The sequence below is a fragment of the Mastomys coucha genome, unplaced genomic scaffold (assembly GCF_008632895.1).
Source record: "Mastomys coucha isolate ucsf_1 unplaced genomic scaffold, UCSF_Mcou_1 pScaffold17, whole genome shotgun sequence".
Lineage (NCBI taxonomy): Eukaryota > Metazoa > Chordata > Mammalia > Rodentia > Muridae > Mastomys > Mastomys coucha.
In genome coordinates this window covers 30,708,454-30,723,856 of record NW_022196899.1, presented here as the reverse complement: position 1 = coordinate 30,723,856, position 15,403 = coordinate 30,708,454, and the positions used below count along the sequence as shown (strand labels likewise).

The following is a 15,403-nucleotide window of genomic DNA, read 5'->3' as shown; positions in this document are numbered from 1 at the left end:
AAAAGAACCTGCCAACTCTCCGCAGGGCAAGACCATGCTTCCGCGCTCCTGCCACCACCAGCAACAGGGAACTTTGGACAGCAACAGAATACCTAAGATATAGTCCATGGGACTCAAAAAGGTCAACAAGCTGAAGGGCCCAAGTGAGGACAACTCAGTCCCACTAGTGAGGGAGAAGAAAGCAACCACAAGGGGGGAGGGAGGAATCTGGAAGGAAAAGGGGACTGGAGGCAGGTAGGGGAAGAGGGGAACCTGATCTGGTATTTGGTAGAGAAAAAAGACTGAGGCACTGAGGGCCAGCAGAAAGAATGGAAACAGGTAACCTTGGGAGGTAGGATGTTAGGACCTTATATGAAATGCCCTACAGTGGGGAGAAGGAACTTGTAGAGCCCACCTCCAGCAGAATGGCAGGGCATCAAGTGAGAGATGCAGTTGCTACCCACAGTCAACACTCTGACCCATAATTGTTCCTGTCTGAAAGAACTGCAAGGATAGAAATGGAGAGGAGCCTGAGGAAAAGAAGGTCAAGTGACAGGCCCAAAATGTGATCCAGCTCAAGGGGAGGCCCCCAGGCCTAACACTATTACTGAGGGTGGACTGGGAGGGGAATAAAATCTGGAATGTGAAAAAAAAAAAGAATAAAAAAGGAATATTTGTGTTTGTGTGTGTGTGTGTGTGTGTGTGTGTGTGTGTGTGTGTGTGTGTCACAGGCTAAAAGAATGGATATGAGCTGGGCGGTGGTGGTGCACGCCTTTAATCCCAGCACTTAGGAGGCAGAGGCAGGTGGATTTCTGAGTTCAAGGCCAGCCTAGTCTCAGAGTGAGTTCCAGGACAGCTGGGGCTACACAGAGAAACCCTGTCTCAAAACAAACAAACAAACAAAAAAAGAATGGATATGAAAAAAGGATCATCAGTCTGTTCCATACAAGAAACATGTCTCAACATCATAAATAGATATTAACTTAGAGTAAAGAACTGGAAAAAGATTTTCCAAACAAATGGACCCAAGAAGCAAGCTGGTATAGCCATTCTAATATTCAACAAAATAGATTTCCAACCAAATGTAAATAAGAGATGGGGACGGGCACTTCATACTCATCAAAGGAAAAATCCACCAAGATAATGGCTTAATTCTCAACATCTATGTCTTGAATTGCTAGGACACACACATTTATAAAAGAAACATTATTAAAGCTTAAATCATACATCAAATCCCACACATTAATAGTGGGAGACTTCAGCACACTATTCTCAACAATGTAAAGGTCATCCAGACAGAAACTAAACAGAGAAGTGAAAGGTCTAACAGATGTTATGACTCAAATGAACCTAAGAGTTACCTACAGAACATTTCACCCAATTGTAAAAAGAATATGCCTTCTTCTTAGCACCTCATAGAATCTTCTCTAAAATTGGCCGACCACATACTCAGTCACAAAACAAGTCCCAACAGATCCAAGAAAATTGACCCAGAGAAACTAAGTAACAAGAAGGGTTCAGATGGTGGTGGTGGTGGGGACACATGAATCTCACTGTTAAGATGAAATAGAATAGACAACACAGATAGACAGGGAAAAAAACCTGAATGGATGGTATGGGGGTGGGAACAGGGGGGATCAGGTAGGTGGAAGATGGAAAGAGAGAGTATAAGGAGAGACAACTAGAATGGTGGGAGGGTGAATCTCTGTGACAAGCTAGAAATCCAGTCCAATGGAAACTTCCAGGAATCTATGAGGGTAACTCTTGAATCTAGGTGACCCTAGCTAAGACTTCTAGCAATGGGGTATATGAAAACTGAACCAGACATCTCCTATAACCAGGCAGGACTTCCAGTGGAGGGTTGGGAACACCAACCTAGCCACAAAACCTTTGACCTACAATTTGTCCTTCCTGTAAGATGTGCTGTGATAAAGTTGGCACAGAAATTGTTTGAGTGGGTAAACAATGATTGGTCCACCTTGAGATCCATGCCACTAGAGGGCGTCCACTCACATTACCTGGAGAACCAGGAACCAGGTGATAGATAGTCTAGAGACCTAGTATAGAACCAAACACATTTAGCAAATATAAATAAATAAATGATTAGGAAGTCAATGAAATGATTTCTAATCATATTGTTATATCCACAGACTGAGCATAGCACAATTGTCATCAGAGAGGCGTCACCCAGCAGCTGATGAAAAATGATGCAGCTGAACATTAAGCAGAATTTGGGGAATCACATGGAAGGAGAGGAAGGATTGTAGGAGCCAGAGTAGTGAAGGTCAGTACAATAAAACCCACAAAATCAACTAAGATGGGCTCATAGATGCTTACAGAAACTGAACCTCCAACCAGGGAGCCTGCGTGAGACTGTCCTAGGCCTTCTGCTCATATATTATAGATATGTAGCTTGGTGTTTTTATGGGACCCCTTATGGTGGGAGCATGGGCTCTATGACTTGGTGGCCTGTTTTGGGGTCCCTATCCTCCTACTGAGTTGTTTTGTCCAACCTTAATAGGAGAGGAGATGCCTGGTCTAACTAAAATTTGATATTCCATGGCTGATTGATATCCATGGAAGGCCTCCCCTTTTCTGAAGACAAGAGGAATAAGTGGATGGGGAAGGTAGGGGGGTTGGTTGGATTAGGAGATGATGAGGGAGGGAAAACTGTGGTCAAGATGTTAAAAAATTACTTATTTAAGAAAAGAATAGGATAATGGGCTGTGAGGTATTAACAGCTGCCTTTGCTTCTGTAAACCTATTTATCAGTACGGGAAAGGAATGAAATGCTCTTTTCTATTACTATATGAAGGGAAGGAAACAACTGAGGGAAGGATAACAATTTTCTTATCTAGTTATATATTCCATGAATAGCTGTAATACACAGCTTTCTGGTGTTTTAAAACTCCACTTATCCTCCATACCCCATTCTCCAACTTACCTTCTATTCATCCAAACTTAAATATATCCCAAATAATTTCACAGTATCTCTCTATACTTTTACAAACAACAACTTTTCCTAGATTTCATGTTCACTGGTATGAACTACTTCAACAATTCACATTCACCTCTACTTTCTCTTCCTAGTCATTTAAGACTGCTACTCATAGATATCTACATGTTTGAATTACTATATTTCTTTATTCTAAATCCACTGTCTCCCAACTACTCACTTAATAAAGTCTTAACTCTGTACAAAAGTCTGTAAAATATGATAAAATTTAACTTGCTAGACATGTCATGGTCAATTTTTAACCCATAACAAAACTATGATGATGAAACTTTCAGTTAATGATAACCTATTGGGTAATTTGCATTCATAATTAATCCAAGTGCTTCTAAAGGCCGCTCTTATTTTGCATGAAGGCTTTTACAACAGAAACAGAATAAAGATTTAATTTAAACTCCAGGTACCCACTGCTTGATGGTGCCTGCTCTAAACCCTGCTGAAGGAAGTTACATCAGTATCATGAAAAGCAGGCAAGCTCACCTGTGCATCAGCAAGCTGAACAGCAGGAAACCCTTGATTTGCTTCTTCTACACCTGCTACATCATCTTGACTAGTACTGTGCTGAGAATGTGTCCCATCCAGAGTATTCTGATCACTGGACAAGACAGTGTTGAAATCTGAGGCTGATGGTATTGTGGGAAGATTGGGTGCAACTCCTAACAGCAAAATGTCAAGAGTAAATATGAATCATTTGGAAACAAAAAAAAACAAACAAAGGCATACCAAGTCAAATTTAAAAGCAACTATATTGTAATGCCCTTACCAAACCACAGAGGAAAAACGAAACCAAAAATACCACAATAATATGGAATAATAAGTATTTATAGATGTGATTAATAAAAAATGGCATTAAATATTCAGAAAATACCAGTGATGTTTATATAGGAATCAAGCCAGTCAATCCAAAATGTAGAATTTTCTGACTGGAAAATCTTTGAAAAGGAAGTACAGCAGGAGAAAAGCCATAGTGTTAATAGAATTACACCCAAGCTTTAAATCCTGTCCTTCCAGATGAGGGACCCTTGATAAGAGAGGAACTGTGCCATTGAAGTTGTCTTAAAATTTAAACTATAGCCACTCTGAACAACAGTGAAATCAGAACCAGAAAGATGCCAAGAACTCTGGGATCCCATCTTTCTGTTTTCTTCTATCAAGAGTCAATGTAGAAACCTAGCATGCGGTTAGAATTCAGATCACATCAACATGAGAAAGAGCTCAGTGAGCAGTCACAAATCAAACACTCTTCTCATTTCTATCTGAAAATAATTCACACGGCTTAAATAGCTTTTAAAATTCATCTCAGCTGCTTTTATTAATCAGTACCAAAGTCTACATCAATATTCTTCAATATTTACTAACATTCAAAAATAGGAAAAGGAAGGCTGACATATTTACACTGGATATAGCCAACACTTTCTTGGGGAACACCTTGCCACATTTTTTGATACGTGCATGTTCTTTTAAAATTAATAAATGGCCCTAATTTATTTTTCTCCTTAAGGAAACAAATCTTACTTTACTGTTTCCATAGATCTGGTTAAATATTTGTTAAGTAACTACGAAGAGTATATAAATTAATAGTTATGGTATCTCAGAGGGAACTAGACAGATTCAAAATATTTTCTGTATTGTAAGTACATCATGTAACTATACTTAATGTTTTTTAGCCTGCCTCCTTTTGTGTTATGTTTATCCAACCACATTAAATGCTTTAAACTCTTTAAATCTTGTATTTGATATTATAATAATACCAAGTAAAAGTTTAATTTGCTTTTTTCTGAAAGGGTCCAACTTCATCCTAATAGCTGACAGTCTAACTGTCCTCTGAGAAACAAGAGTTTGCTGTACCTGTATGTGCCAATGAACACGGTGAAGATAACAATGATAACTGTGCTACCTGTTGGAAGACTGTTATGTCCTGACTTTGTAGCAGGAGATTCCTGTACCACACTTCCACGATTTCCCACAGCATTTGACATCCAATTATAAAAACTCACAGATGATGGCTCAGATAACAAAGGATGTTCAGACAACATGTCTGTGGCTACTGTATTCCCTGAAAACAAAATTTAAGATTATTATATATTATAAAACAGAAAAATGCTACTTGGATGCTTTCAGAAAGCCGGATTAAAATGAAAAAAAAATTTAAAGATTCATTTATTCTTATTTTATGTATATAGGTGCTTCTGCTTGAGTTGTGTCTGTGTACAATGTGTATGCCATGCCTGTGGGGGCCAGAGGACGGCATCTGGATCCCCTAGAACTGGAGTTACAGATGGTTGTCAGTAGTTATGATGGTGTTGGGTACTGAACCCAGGTCCTCTTCAAGATCAGCTAGTAATCTTAATTACTAAGCCATCTCTCCACATATTTTTAAACTCTCACTTCATTATATTGGTATGTGGATCCTAAGGCATTAGTACAAAATTCATTTTTGTTATCACAATGGTGATGATTTTGCATTCTTCAGACTCAGCATGTATAGCTTGGCATTAGTCAACACTAATTTGAAAATAAAAATAAAAGGCATAAAGAGAAAATTTAAATTTTGTTCTAAAATATTTTTTCAAAAACAAAATACTAAAAAGTTTAGTCAAGCAACCAAAGTATATAATAAAGTGGTTTTCTATTTCTCCCACAAAAGAAAAAGTAATTGAAAGAAGTATTTTAGGTTAAACTACATGCGTGTGTGAGTGAGTGCAGCTGCCTGTAGCCCCGAGGAGTGGACTGTATCCACTGGAGATAGATACCTACCTGTTCTTGTCAGGGAGCTACTTTTCACAGCTGCACTACTTCTCTGAGGAGTGCCTTCCAGAAGGTTGTGCAGGCTTGGGAAGCTCCCAGTCAGATAGCTGAGAAGGCTCTCCTTCCTTGGACTTTCCTTTACTGGCATCCCAGAACGTCCAACGTGCACAGGAGAATCTGTAGCAGTGTCCCCACTGGTATAACTCAGAGAATGATAGGGATGAATGCCCTACAAAATGAACACAGGGTTGCCTTTATTCTCAAGTATGTGAAACTGATTGCTAATAATTACAACCTCCATAACTGTTCCTATTGCTGCTAGCTGTTCTATGCTTTAATACTCTCAGTGATCTTGTCTACTAGGATTATTTAGTCAAATGTAAGAAAAATAATTTTTTATAACTCTGCAATACAATACTAGGGGCTACACATTATATTCAAGTATATTCCCTGAAGTAATTTAACAATGAATCATTAATTTCTACAGCTAAACATGGAACAGCATCTTAAGCAGAATACAGGAAATAAAACGCTGGTTAATATTGGGGGTGCAGTGGGTTGAGGGGGAGAATCCATAGCACCAGGATGTAAGCAAGTCATGAGTTGTTTAAAGAACATGCTTGTGGCTATTTAAAGAATAAGTAGTAGCCTGAAGCAATTTCTGCTATGGCTTAATTATGGAACCAGCAAACTGATATGCAAAATCAATTTCCTTTATACAACTACTCCGTTTAAAACTAAAAATCACTTGTTACATGACTGGCACCATCAAAAGTACGTTATCACTACCAGGCAAGGTATAATGGCATTAAACACAATCTCAACACTCAGGAGGCTAAGGCAAAAGCACTGCCAGGAGTTCAAGGCCAGCATAATCTATTATCAAATTCTAGGCCAGCCAAGGTAAGACCTTTATCAAAATAAACAAAAACCAAACATAAAAAACACAAGAGCAAATCTAAAGAAGGAAGTATGTCTTTTTATTGGAGGTAAGCATAGACAACCAACAGAAAGGAAACTAGAAGCTTTCTGACTAAGTAAGGACAAGTACACATCATATTCAAGTACACTAGACCACTGAAGTTTTAGGACAAGTGGAAAGGTCTATTCATTTTACATGCCTCCACTTAGACAGGCAAGAGAAAGAAGCCTCTCACTCTAGGAAGGAAGAGAGCTGACAACACACTAAACATGTGTTATGCATATTTCATATCTTATCCCTTATATGTTCTTTGTGTAGATGATTAAGTCTATTTCACAAAAGAAAAATCAGTTTTATAAATAACTAAGCAAGAAAAGTCAATATTTTAATCCATATGCCTCACTTCCATTCCACAATTCTTGATACTAGACTTTGCTCACTGGTTTTGACTGTTACCGGTATTGACACAGCCAAGAGTCATGGGGAGGGAACCCCAGGTTGCAAGTGGTACCAGTCCCTGGGCAAAGGGTCCTGCACAGTATAAGATAGGACACGGCTGAGAGCAAATAGTCTCCCTTGACTATCAATGTGACATGACTAGCAACTTGGCATCCTGTCTTGATTTTCCTGAAATGCTGAGCTGTAACATGATAAAACCCGTCTTTCCCTGTGTTGTTTTTTATGAATATCTATCATAGGAACATAAATGAAACTAGAATGTTCACCCTTCTAGCACTTAATAACACTTAATCATATTTATTTAAATAAATACTCACCCTATTCTATTCTTTAAACTCACAGTGCATTTTGCCTACTAGGATTGTTGCATCTCAAATGTTAAAAAAAAAAAGATTATAAAGCCAAAATACAATACTAAGACTAAAAACTAAAAAAACTTTAATTTGAAAGGTATTATGTACACAAAACAAAAACTTTAAAAGCATAAGAAACTCATAGGAAGTTCTATGTTCTAATCTTCTAGATCATTTCCCCAATAGTTTTCTAGTTTTACATCTTCCTATATTATTTATGTGTTATAAAACAAACACTGTGGTGGTTTGAATGAGAATGGCTCCCAATAGGCTCCTATGTTTGGATGTTTGTTCCTGCAGTTGGTGGAACTGTTTGTAAAGAATTAAGAGGTGTGCGCTTTGAGGTTTCAAAAGCCTATACCATTCCCAGTAAGATCTCTTTCTTTCTGCCTCCTGATTGTCTTAACAAGTAAGCTCTCAGCTACTGCTCCATTGCCATGCCTGCCTGTCTGCTGCCATGCTTAGCACAATGATGGCACGAATTAGAATCATCTGAAATTCAAGCGACGCTTCCATTTAAAATTTTTTTAATAAGTTGCATTGGTCAAGGTGTTTCTACACAGTGCTAGAAATGTAATACAAATACCCCTATATTTTGCTATTGATTCAATCCATATAACTCCAGTGGCATCTATAGTTGCACATAAATGTACCCTTTTTGGAAAGGCTTTGTGGTAGTCAATTATAACAGTGTACATAATTTATTGGCCCTGTAATGTTTAATTTTATGTCATATCTACTATTTTTGCACTGTAGTATTGCCAAGAAAGCTCTAGAATCTATCTGATCATTTATAGTTCCTTCCAGAATGAAAGTCCTTGACATGGAAATGTTTTAACTTATACTTTAAGGCTACACTGGTCCTTCAAAAAGTCACAACCATGTAAACTTCTTATATAACAGCTTCTTCCAACATTGAAACTTTCCATTCCTACTCCTGTACATAACCCCAATAAAACTCACTGGTTTACCAAGTTGAATTCTGGTGGTATCTATACTTTGGTCTATCAGTTCTCTATTTGGGGGTAAGTATGTACATGTATGTAGTATCTCCCCAGGAAAAATTTTGCCATATTCTAATATTATATGAGAATTACTGTTTTCTTTTATCTTCACAAATAATATCAAGTTTTGTTATCCTAATCTTACAGATAAAAATAAAAGTGTCAATTTATTTTATATTTCCTTATGAGGGAATACATCTTCATATTTGTATACATATTCTTTTGTGACATATTTTATGATTTTATCTATTTTTTAAAACTTTTCCTTTTTATATCTTATCTTTTTCTTAGTGATTAAAATACTTTTGTAGTTGTTTGAGATATGTTAGCCCTTTTCCATGTGTTTTTGGTTACAATTTTCATTTTGAAATTTCAATTTATTTATTTATTTATTTATTTATTTATTTATTTATTTATTTATTTTACGTATGTAAGTACACTGTAGCTGTCCTCAGACACACCAGAAGGGGGCATTGGATCCCATTACAGATGGCTGTGAGCCACCATGTGGTTACTGGGAACTGAACTCAGGACCTCTGGAAGAGCAGTCAGTGCTCTTAACTGCTGAGCCATCTATCCAGCCCCCTGAAACTTCAAATTTTAATGTCGAAATTAATTCTAAGTTTCAGTGTAATTCTCCATGCAGACTTTGAGTGAAAGTAATACTATTAACTGGAATACTATGAACTGCTTCTTAGAAAAGCAGACTAACAACAGCAACAATGAAACATAACAATACAAAGTGTCAGAGAAGCTTATCATGTCTTCACTTAGTCACCACAGTCTTTCATAGGAGGACTATCAAAACCCTTCCCTTATAAATAAAGGAGCTGATGCACAATTCTGTCAGAAAATTTTCAAGTTCTAGGGCAGGATTCAAGTGAGGATACTACTCCTAATGCTAGTGTACTCATTTGGCTCTACTTTCCTTCTTTATCAAGCATCCTTTAAACTTGTTAAAACAATGAAGGATAAATTAAGATTATAATTTATAAAAACTCATCCTAAGTTTGTATCAATAATGTACAGCCTAAAAGGCTTCTCACTAAAACTAAATGACAAGGTTATTGACATTTTCAATACTAAATTTTATTGCATATAATAGTCAGTAAGAAGAAAAAGGCTTAGTAGTCTTTAAGTATTAAGTCCTGATGGTACAAATTTAATAGAAATCTATACACTAAAGTTATTAACAAACATAAAGTTATTAATTCTTTCATAAACTATTGGAATATTTAGAATAGACATCAAAGATATTTAACACTGAAATTAAAAAAAAAAAGATAGGTCACCTTTGTAAGTTTTAAACTCTAATCAAAGCTAGCAATGCCATACCTTTATTTTTAATGCAGAGTCACTATGGGTATGAGTTTTAGAAAGCTTCCTCATTATTTCAGCTCCAGTGACAGGTCCAGAACTCCCAGGTGGTGGTCGGTTAGCTGTTCCTTCTAGAAGCATTGTATGTTCACTGACTGTGGCTGAAATGGTTCAAAAGACAAGTGAGTTATATACATATGATCACTTATTTATCTTAAACACCACCAACATTCTGGTCTGTAAAATTACTATATATTTTTATAATCTAAAAATATGTACAATGTTTATGATTTTTATTTTTTTGTTTCCTTACTCTCCAACCTGAATCTGAGTTTACACTAGCTATGTAACTGATACAGTGACCAACAACCAATTCAGTCACCATCCAGAATATGCAGAGTGTCAGAAATGAACACAGGCATCATTGGTGTTTAGAAGATATAGTTACTGAACAAATTCTTTTAAGAATTTTCTTCTATTACTAACTTCCTAATAACTACAGGCAAAAGGTCTTGACTGGTATCTTTTTGTTTGTTTGTTTTTTTGAGACAGGGTTTCTCTGTGTAGCCCTGGCTGTCCTGGAACTCACTCTGTAGACCAGGCTGGCCTTGAACTCAGAGATCCACCTGCCTCTGCCTCCCAAGTGCTGGGACTAAAGGTATCGCCACCACCGCCGGCGACTGGTATCTTTTAAAGAGGCATATTATTGATATGAGGTTATTTCTACAAGAACACACAGTGTTTACACTGAAGGAAAAAAAGTCCCCTGAACAAAAGTTACCTGCATCAAACTCAAATTCTGCACCATCAGCACTAGTATCACTTTGCAGACCACCTCCATTATCCAGGCCAAGTCCCTCTTCATGCTCCTGGTCCACAGTCGCTGGAGGCTTTAGGGGCTGAGCTGGTCTGTGTAAGCTAACTCCTTTAAAGGCAGGTGTTACCACGATGAACTTCATCCACTGCCTTGCTAAAGCAACCAATCCTTTCTTTAAAGTTACCAATGCAGGAAGCCCATCACTCTGTAGTAACAATGAAGAACTAATATTAATCTCAAAATGCCCACTCAAGAGATGAAGGAATTAAAATTTTGATCTTTAATTTGTTCAACTTTACCCAGATTTTCAAGTTGACAATAAAACCTGCTACAGCTACACATATATTGAGAACGTCCCTCAAGGGTTCATGTACTTAAAGTTTGGTTCTCAGTGTGGCAATGTGTGAAAGGGGGCGGTATCTTTAAGAGGAGATCTAGTGGAGATCATGGAGGATAGTGGTCTTAGAATTCATTACAGCCATTTTAGTGAGACCTGGTTAATCTGTATATGGGCAGTTATTAAAGAGTAAGACCACTACCTCCACAGCCTCTGGCTTCCTCTTTTGGTATGTAGAACATCCACTCATGGTTAATGCTTTCAAGTTCCTCTGTTCTAGTTTCTCTGAACACAACTAGGATGGGCATGTCAGGCTTACATAGTACAACTTTGTCTTCAATCCCAGGAAAGTATGAAGTACTATTTAGACTTAGATATAAACATTGTTGTAAAATCTACTATAGATTCTTCACTTGTCTGATGAAAGGTTTGGGCAGCCATTAATAATACTCATTCACAGGTGTCTAATTTAGATAAATATTGTATATGTTTTTCTTAGTCAGGGTTTCTATTCCTGCACAAACACCATGACCAAGAAGCAAGTTGGGGAGGAAAGGGTTTATTTAGCTTACTTCCACATGGCTGTTGATCACCAGAGAAAGTCAGGACTGGAACTCAAGCAGGTCAGGAAGCAGGAGCTGACGCAGAGGCCATGGAGAGATGTTCCTTACTGGCTTTCTTCCCCTGGCTTGCTCAGCCTGCTCTCTTATAGAACCCAAGACTTCCAGCCCAGGGATGGCACTACCCACAAAGGGCTCTATCCCCTTGATTGCTAATTGAGAAAAATGCCCCACAGCTGGATCTCATGGAGGCACTTCCCCAACTGAAGCTCCCTTCTCTGTGATAACTCCAGCCTGTGTCAAGTTGACACAGAAAACCAGCCAGTACAATGTTCTACTATTTGGAAGCTAGAAGAAGTCAAGCAATATTCTCAAAATTTTAAAACCTCAATCACAAATTGCTTTTCTAGGAATGGGGATGAGTTGTACAATTATATATGTTCCCTCTGTGATTAATCTCTATTTTATTAAACCATAATAAATGGTTCTAGGGATTACTTCCTGGCTTAAAATGTATGCTTTTAGGTTCTAGAATACAACTGTCTCAGTTCTAGGTCTTTAATTTCCTTCTGAGCACTCAATCTAGCTTCATGTAACCTCTCTAACCTTCTTGAAGTCTGCCATGTTTTCAGAATTTCATCTTTGACAATTTCTCATTTAACCTATCAAGTTGAGAAATTTTATCTACGTTGACAGCTTCTATATACAAGCTGTCAGTCAGAGTAAAATGGCATCCACTAACCTGTATTTCTAACCATTTCTTAACCTGCCTATCTAGTATTATTTCTAAAGAATAGCAGCTTCCTTGAAGGTAGTACTCACCATTGTGGCATCATCAATGATGGAGTAATTTGCTTGGTGCAGGTAGTGGTGTAGAATATTACATAATAAACAAGATGGATTTTCTTGGAGAAAGCGAGCAACTTTTGTAAGTCTATTGTATTTACTTCTTAGAGGAAAATGTACACTTTTATTCTGAAAACCAAACAAAAGACTTAGAATTACATGTATAAAAGTTTCTATAATCGAAGATATTTAGTAATTAAGAACTTGTAGATCTGGTACCTTCCAACAACTATTTAGAGTAATGAATAATTTACAGTAACAAAATGTCTATACCTTATATGATTAAAATACACACCTCTAATGCTTCTGTCATTATGCATCCCATAACAGCACAAATTCGCAAGGTTCCCTCAGTCTCTAATTTGTTTAAGGATGACTTGAGTTGATCAATAGGAACCAGCCATGCACCAACAGCTGGGGTTGCAGTGCTTAAGAGGTTCAGCTGCCTTTAAAACAAACAAACAAACAAACAAAAAACAAGTGTTAAGATCAAACTTTATATTTCATGCACTAAATGCTATTCTATGCTGACAATATTTTTCCTTTTGGTCACTGACATATTATGAACATATAAATAAGAAATGGTTACTTGGAAAGGAAGGGGGAAATGTGTTTGAAATGAAAAATAAAACAATAGTCTAAGGCAGCAAGCTGAGTAAATACAGCCAAAGTACTAGGAAAGAAATTGTGCTAAACAGAGAATAGATAGCATCTACAGAAAATATTCAATGACAAAGATGGAAAGAATAACCATTTTAATCAGTCATGGGGTATTAGATATGTCAGAAAAATAATCCAGGAAGTACACAAAACAGAATACTAAGCTGTCTGAAATATGGGGAAACTATCAATGGGCAAAATTACACTTTGAAATTTCTTACCTAGAAAATGCATGTGCAGGAGATCTCACATTGGTGGGAGCTGCAAAACTAAACCAAATCTCTTTAATGGTCAGTTTCATGCTACATGAATCTGGAGGTGGTGGCATTAGAGGTAGATCTTTTTTCAAATCATCAGATTCAACTCCTTCATCCTATATAAAAAAGCCAAAAACAATATTGATCTTCCGAACCATTAAGACTGGCTTATTAGCATTTTAAGCACAAAACCTTTCCATCCATCAGGCTTAACAGGACTAGACTACACCTTTACATAAAACTCCGACCTGTGGATGTTTCTCAAAATAGCTATACAGGTTTGCACTTCCACAAGCAATGTGGGAGTGTTTCTCCTGCTCCACATCCTCACCAGTATGTGCTGTCACTTGAAATTTTTATATTCAAAGATGGAATCTCAAGAATTGTTTTGACTTGCATTTTCCTGATGACCAAAGACTCTGAATATTTCTTTAGGTGCTTCCCAGCCATTAGAAATTCCTTTGTTCAGAATTCCGTTTAGTCCTGTACCCCATTTTTAATTTGGTTATTTGGGTTTTTTTTGTTTTGTTTTTTTGTTTTTTTTTTGGAGTCTAACTTCTTGATTCTTTGTATATTTTGGATATCAGCCCTCTGTCTGAATGTAGGACTGGTAAATATCTTTTCCCATTGTGTAGGTTGCCATTTTGTCCTACTGATGATGTCCTTAGCCTTACAGAAGCTTTTCAGATTCAGTGTTTCCGTTTTTAAGAGAAAACTTGGCTACTTTGCCTAGACTAGTATTGACCTCCTGGGCTTTTAAGAGATCCTCCTGTTTCAGCCTCCTGAGTATCTAAGACTACAGGTTTAGATTTTTTTTTCAAAGTAAAGTATATGGGGTCCAGTAAGATGGGTCAGCAAGGAAAGGCATTTACTGCCTTGCTGCCAAACCTGATGACTTGGGACACCAACCAAAGAGAGTACAGGGGCTAGACTTAGGCCCTCTACATATATGTAGCAGATGTACAACTTGGTCCTCATGTGGGTCCCTAACAATCAGAACAGAGGCTGTCTCTTAATCTTAACTCTGTTGCCTGCCACTGGATCCTCTTCCCCAGCCTAACTACCTGGTGGAGCCTCAGTAGGAGAGGATACACTTAGTCCTGCTGGAACTTGATGTCCCAGGGAAGAGTGGTACCCAAGAAGGGCTTCTCCTTCTCTGGGGAAAACAAAAAGGGGTGATGGGGGGAGGGAATTATGAGCATGGGCCTGGGAGAAGAGGAGTGAAGGGGCTATGATCAGGATGTTAAGTGAACAAACAAATTAATGAAAAACAGAAACAAAACAAACCAGCAACAACAAAAACAATCTCTATAGCTGGGGTAGAGCTACTTCTTGCATAGCATGTTGTAAGGTCCAAAGTTTAATCCTCAGTATCACAAAACATAATAAATAAAATTTGAAACATTGATTTCTCAAGAAGCTGTAGGTCAGGCACTTGGGTGTATAAAGATATAGAATTTGCTTTTGAAAAAAGGAGGGAGACTTATGCATTATTAGTGCAGTAACACGCATGGTCAAGCAAGTGACTGCAAACTGACTTGTCTCTGGAGCCATGGCACACTTAATGTCATGGTTTATAAGTTTTATAAAAGAAGCATGGGAAAGTATCACTATATAATGAAAATATCAGTGAGTCAAGGAAATATAGTGTCATATATAACTTCCAGGGAATACGCATGCTTGAAGAGAAACAATTCCGTAAAGAAATGGGAAAAAAATAACACAGAGCCTGGATAAGTTGTTAGAAAATTCAAGGATCTGCGAGAAAGGCCCTTAAAATTCTGTAAAGTGAGGCTAGAGAAAATGACTCAGCTGTTCTTCCGGAGGACCTGAGCTCAATTCCCAGCCCCAACATGGTGGAGATCTAGCAACCTCTTTTGGTCTCAGTAGGCAAGATGCATAAACGTGTATAGACGCAAATGTAGGCAAAACACCCCTCCACATAAAATAAAAATCTTTAAAAAAATATTCTGTAGTCTTTCAAAAGGACAGAATACTAAAAGAATTCTTATTTAGTGCATAGCCACAAATGTCTTAATTCCCTTCATTAAAAGTCTAATGGATTATCTATTTTGTTGACTTTCTCAAAGAACCAGCTCCTGGTTTGGCTGATTCTTTGTATAGTTCTTTT

The 15,403-nt window shown here is 37.5% G+C and overlaps 1 protein-coding gene across 6 annotated transcripts in view; it reads right to left on the bottom strand.

The window, feature by feature from the left end:
* Kiaa1109 (KIAA1109 ortholog) overlaps positions 1-15,403 on the bottom strand; it is a 191,747-nt gene that overhangs the window by 82,963 nt on the left and 93,381 nt on the right. For all 6 annotated transcript variants that reach the window (XM_031376638.1, XM_031376640.1, XM_031376643.1 and 3 more), the window contains exons 38-45: positions 13,237-13,388; positions 12,651-12,801; positions 12,332-12,484; positions 10,577-10,817; positions 9,814-9,956; positions 5,750-5,969; positions 4,890-5,048; positions 3,473-3,648 (exon numbers count right to left, since the gene is read on the bottom strand). In XM_031376638.1, coding sequence (XP_031232498.1) covers positions 3,473-3,648; positions 4,890-5,048; positions 5,750-5,969; positions 9,814-9,956; positions 10,577-10,817; positions 12,332-12,484; positions 12,651-12,801; positions 13,237-13,388 — 1,395 coding nt within the window. The remainder of the gene's footprint in view (positions 1-3,472; positions 3,649-4,889; positions 5,049-5,749; positions 5,970-9,813; positions 9,957-10,576; positions 10,818-12,331; positions 12,485-12,650; positions 12,802-13,236; positions 13,389-15,403) is intronic.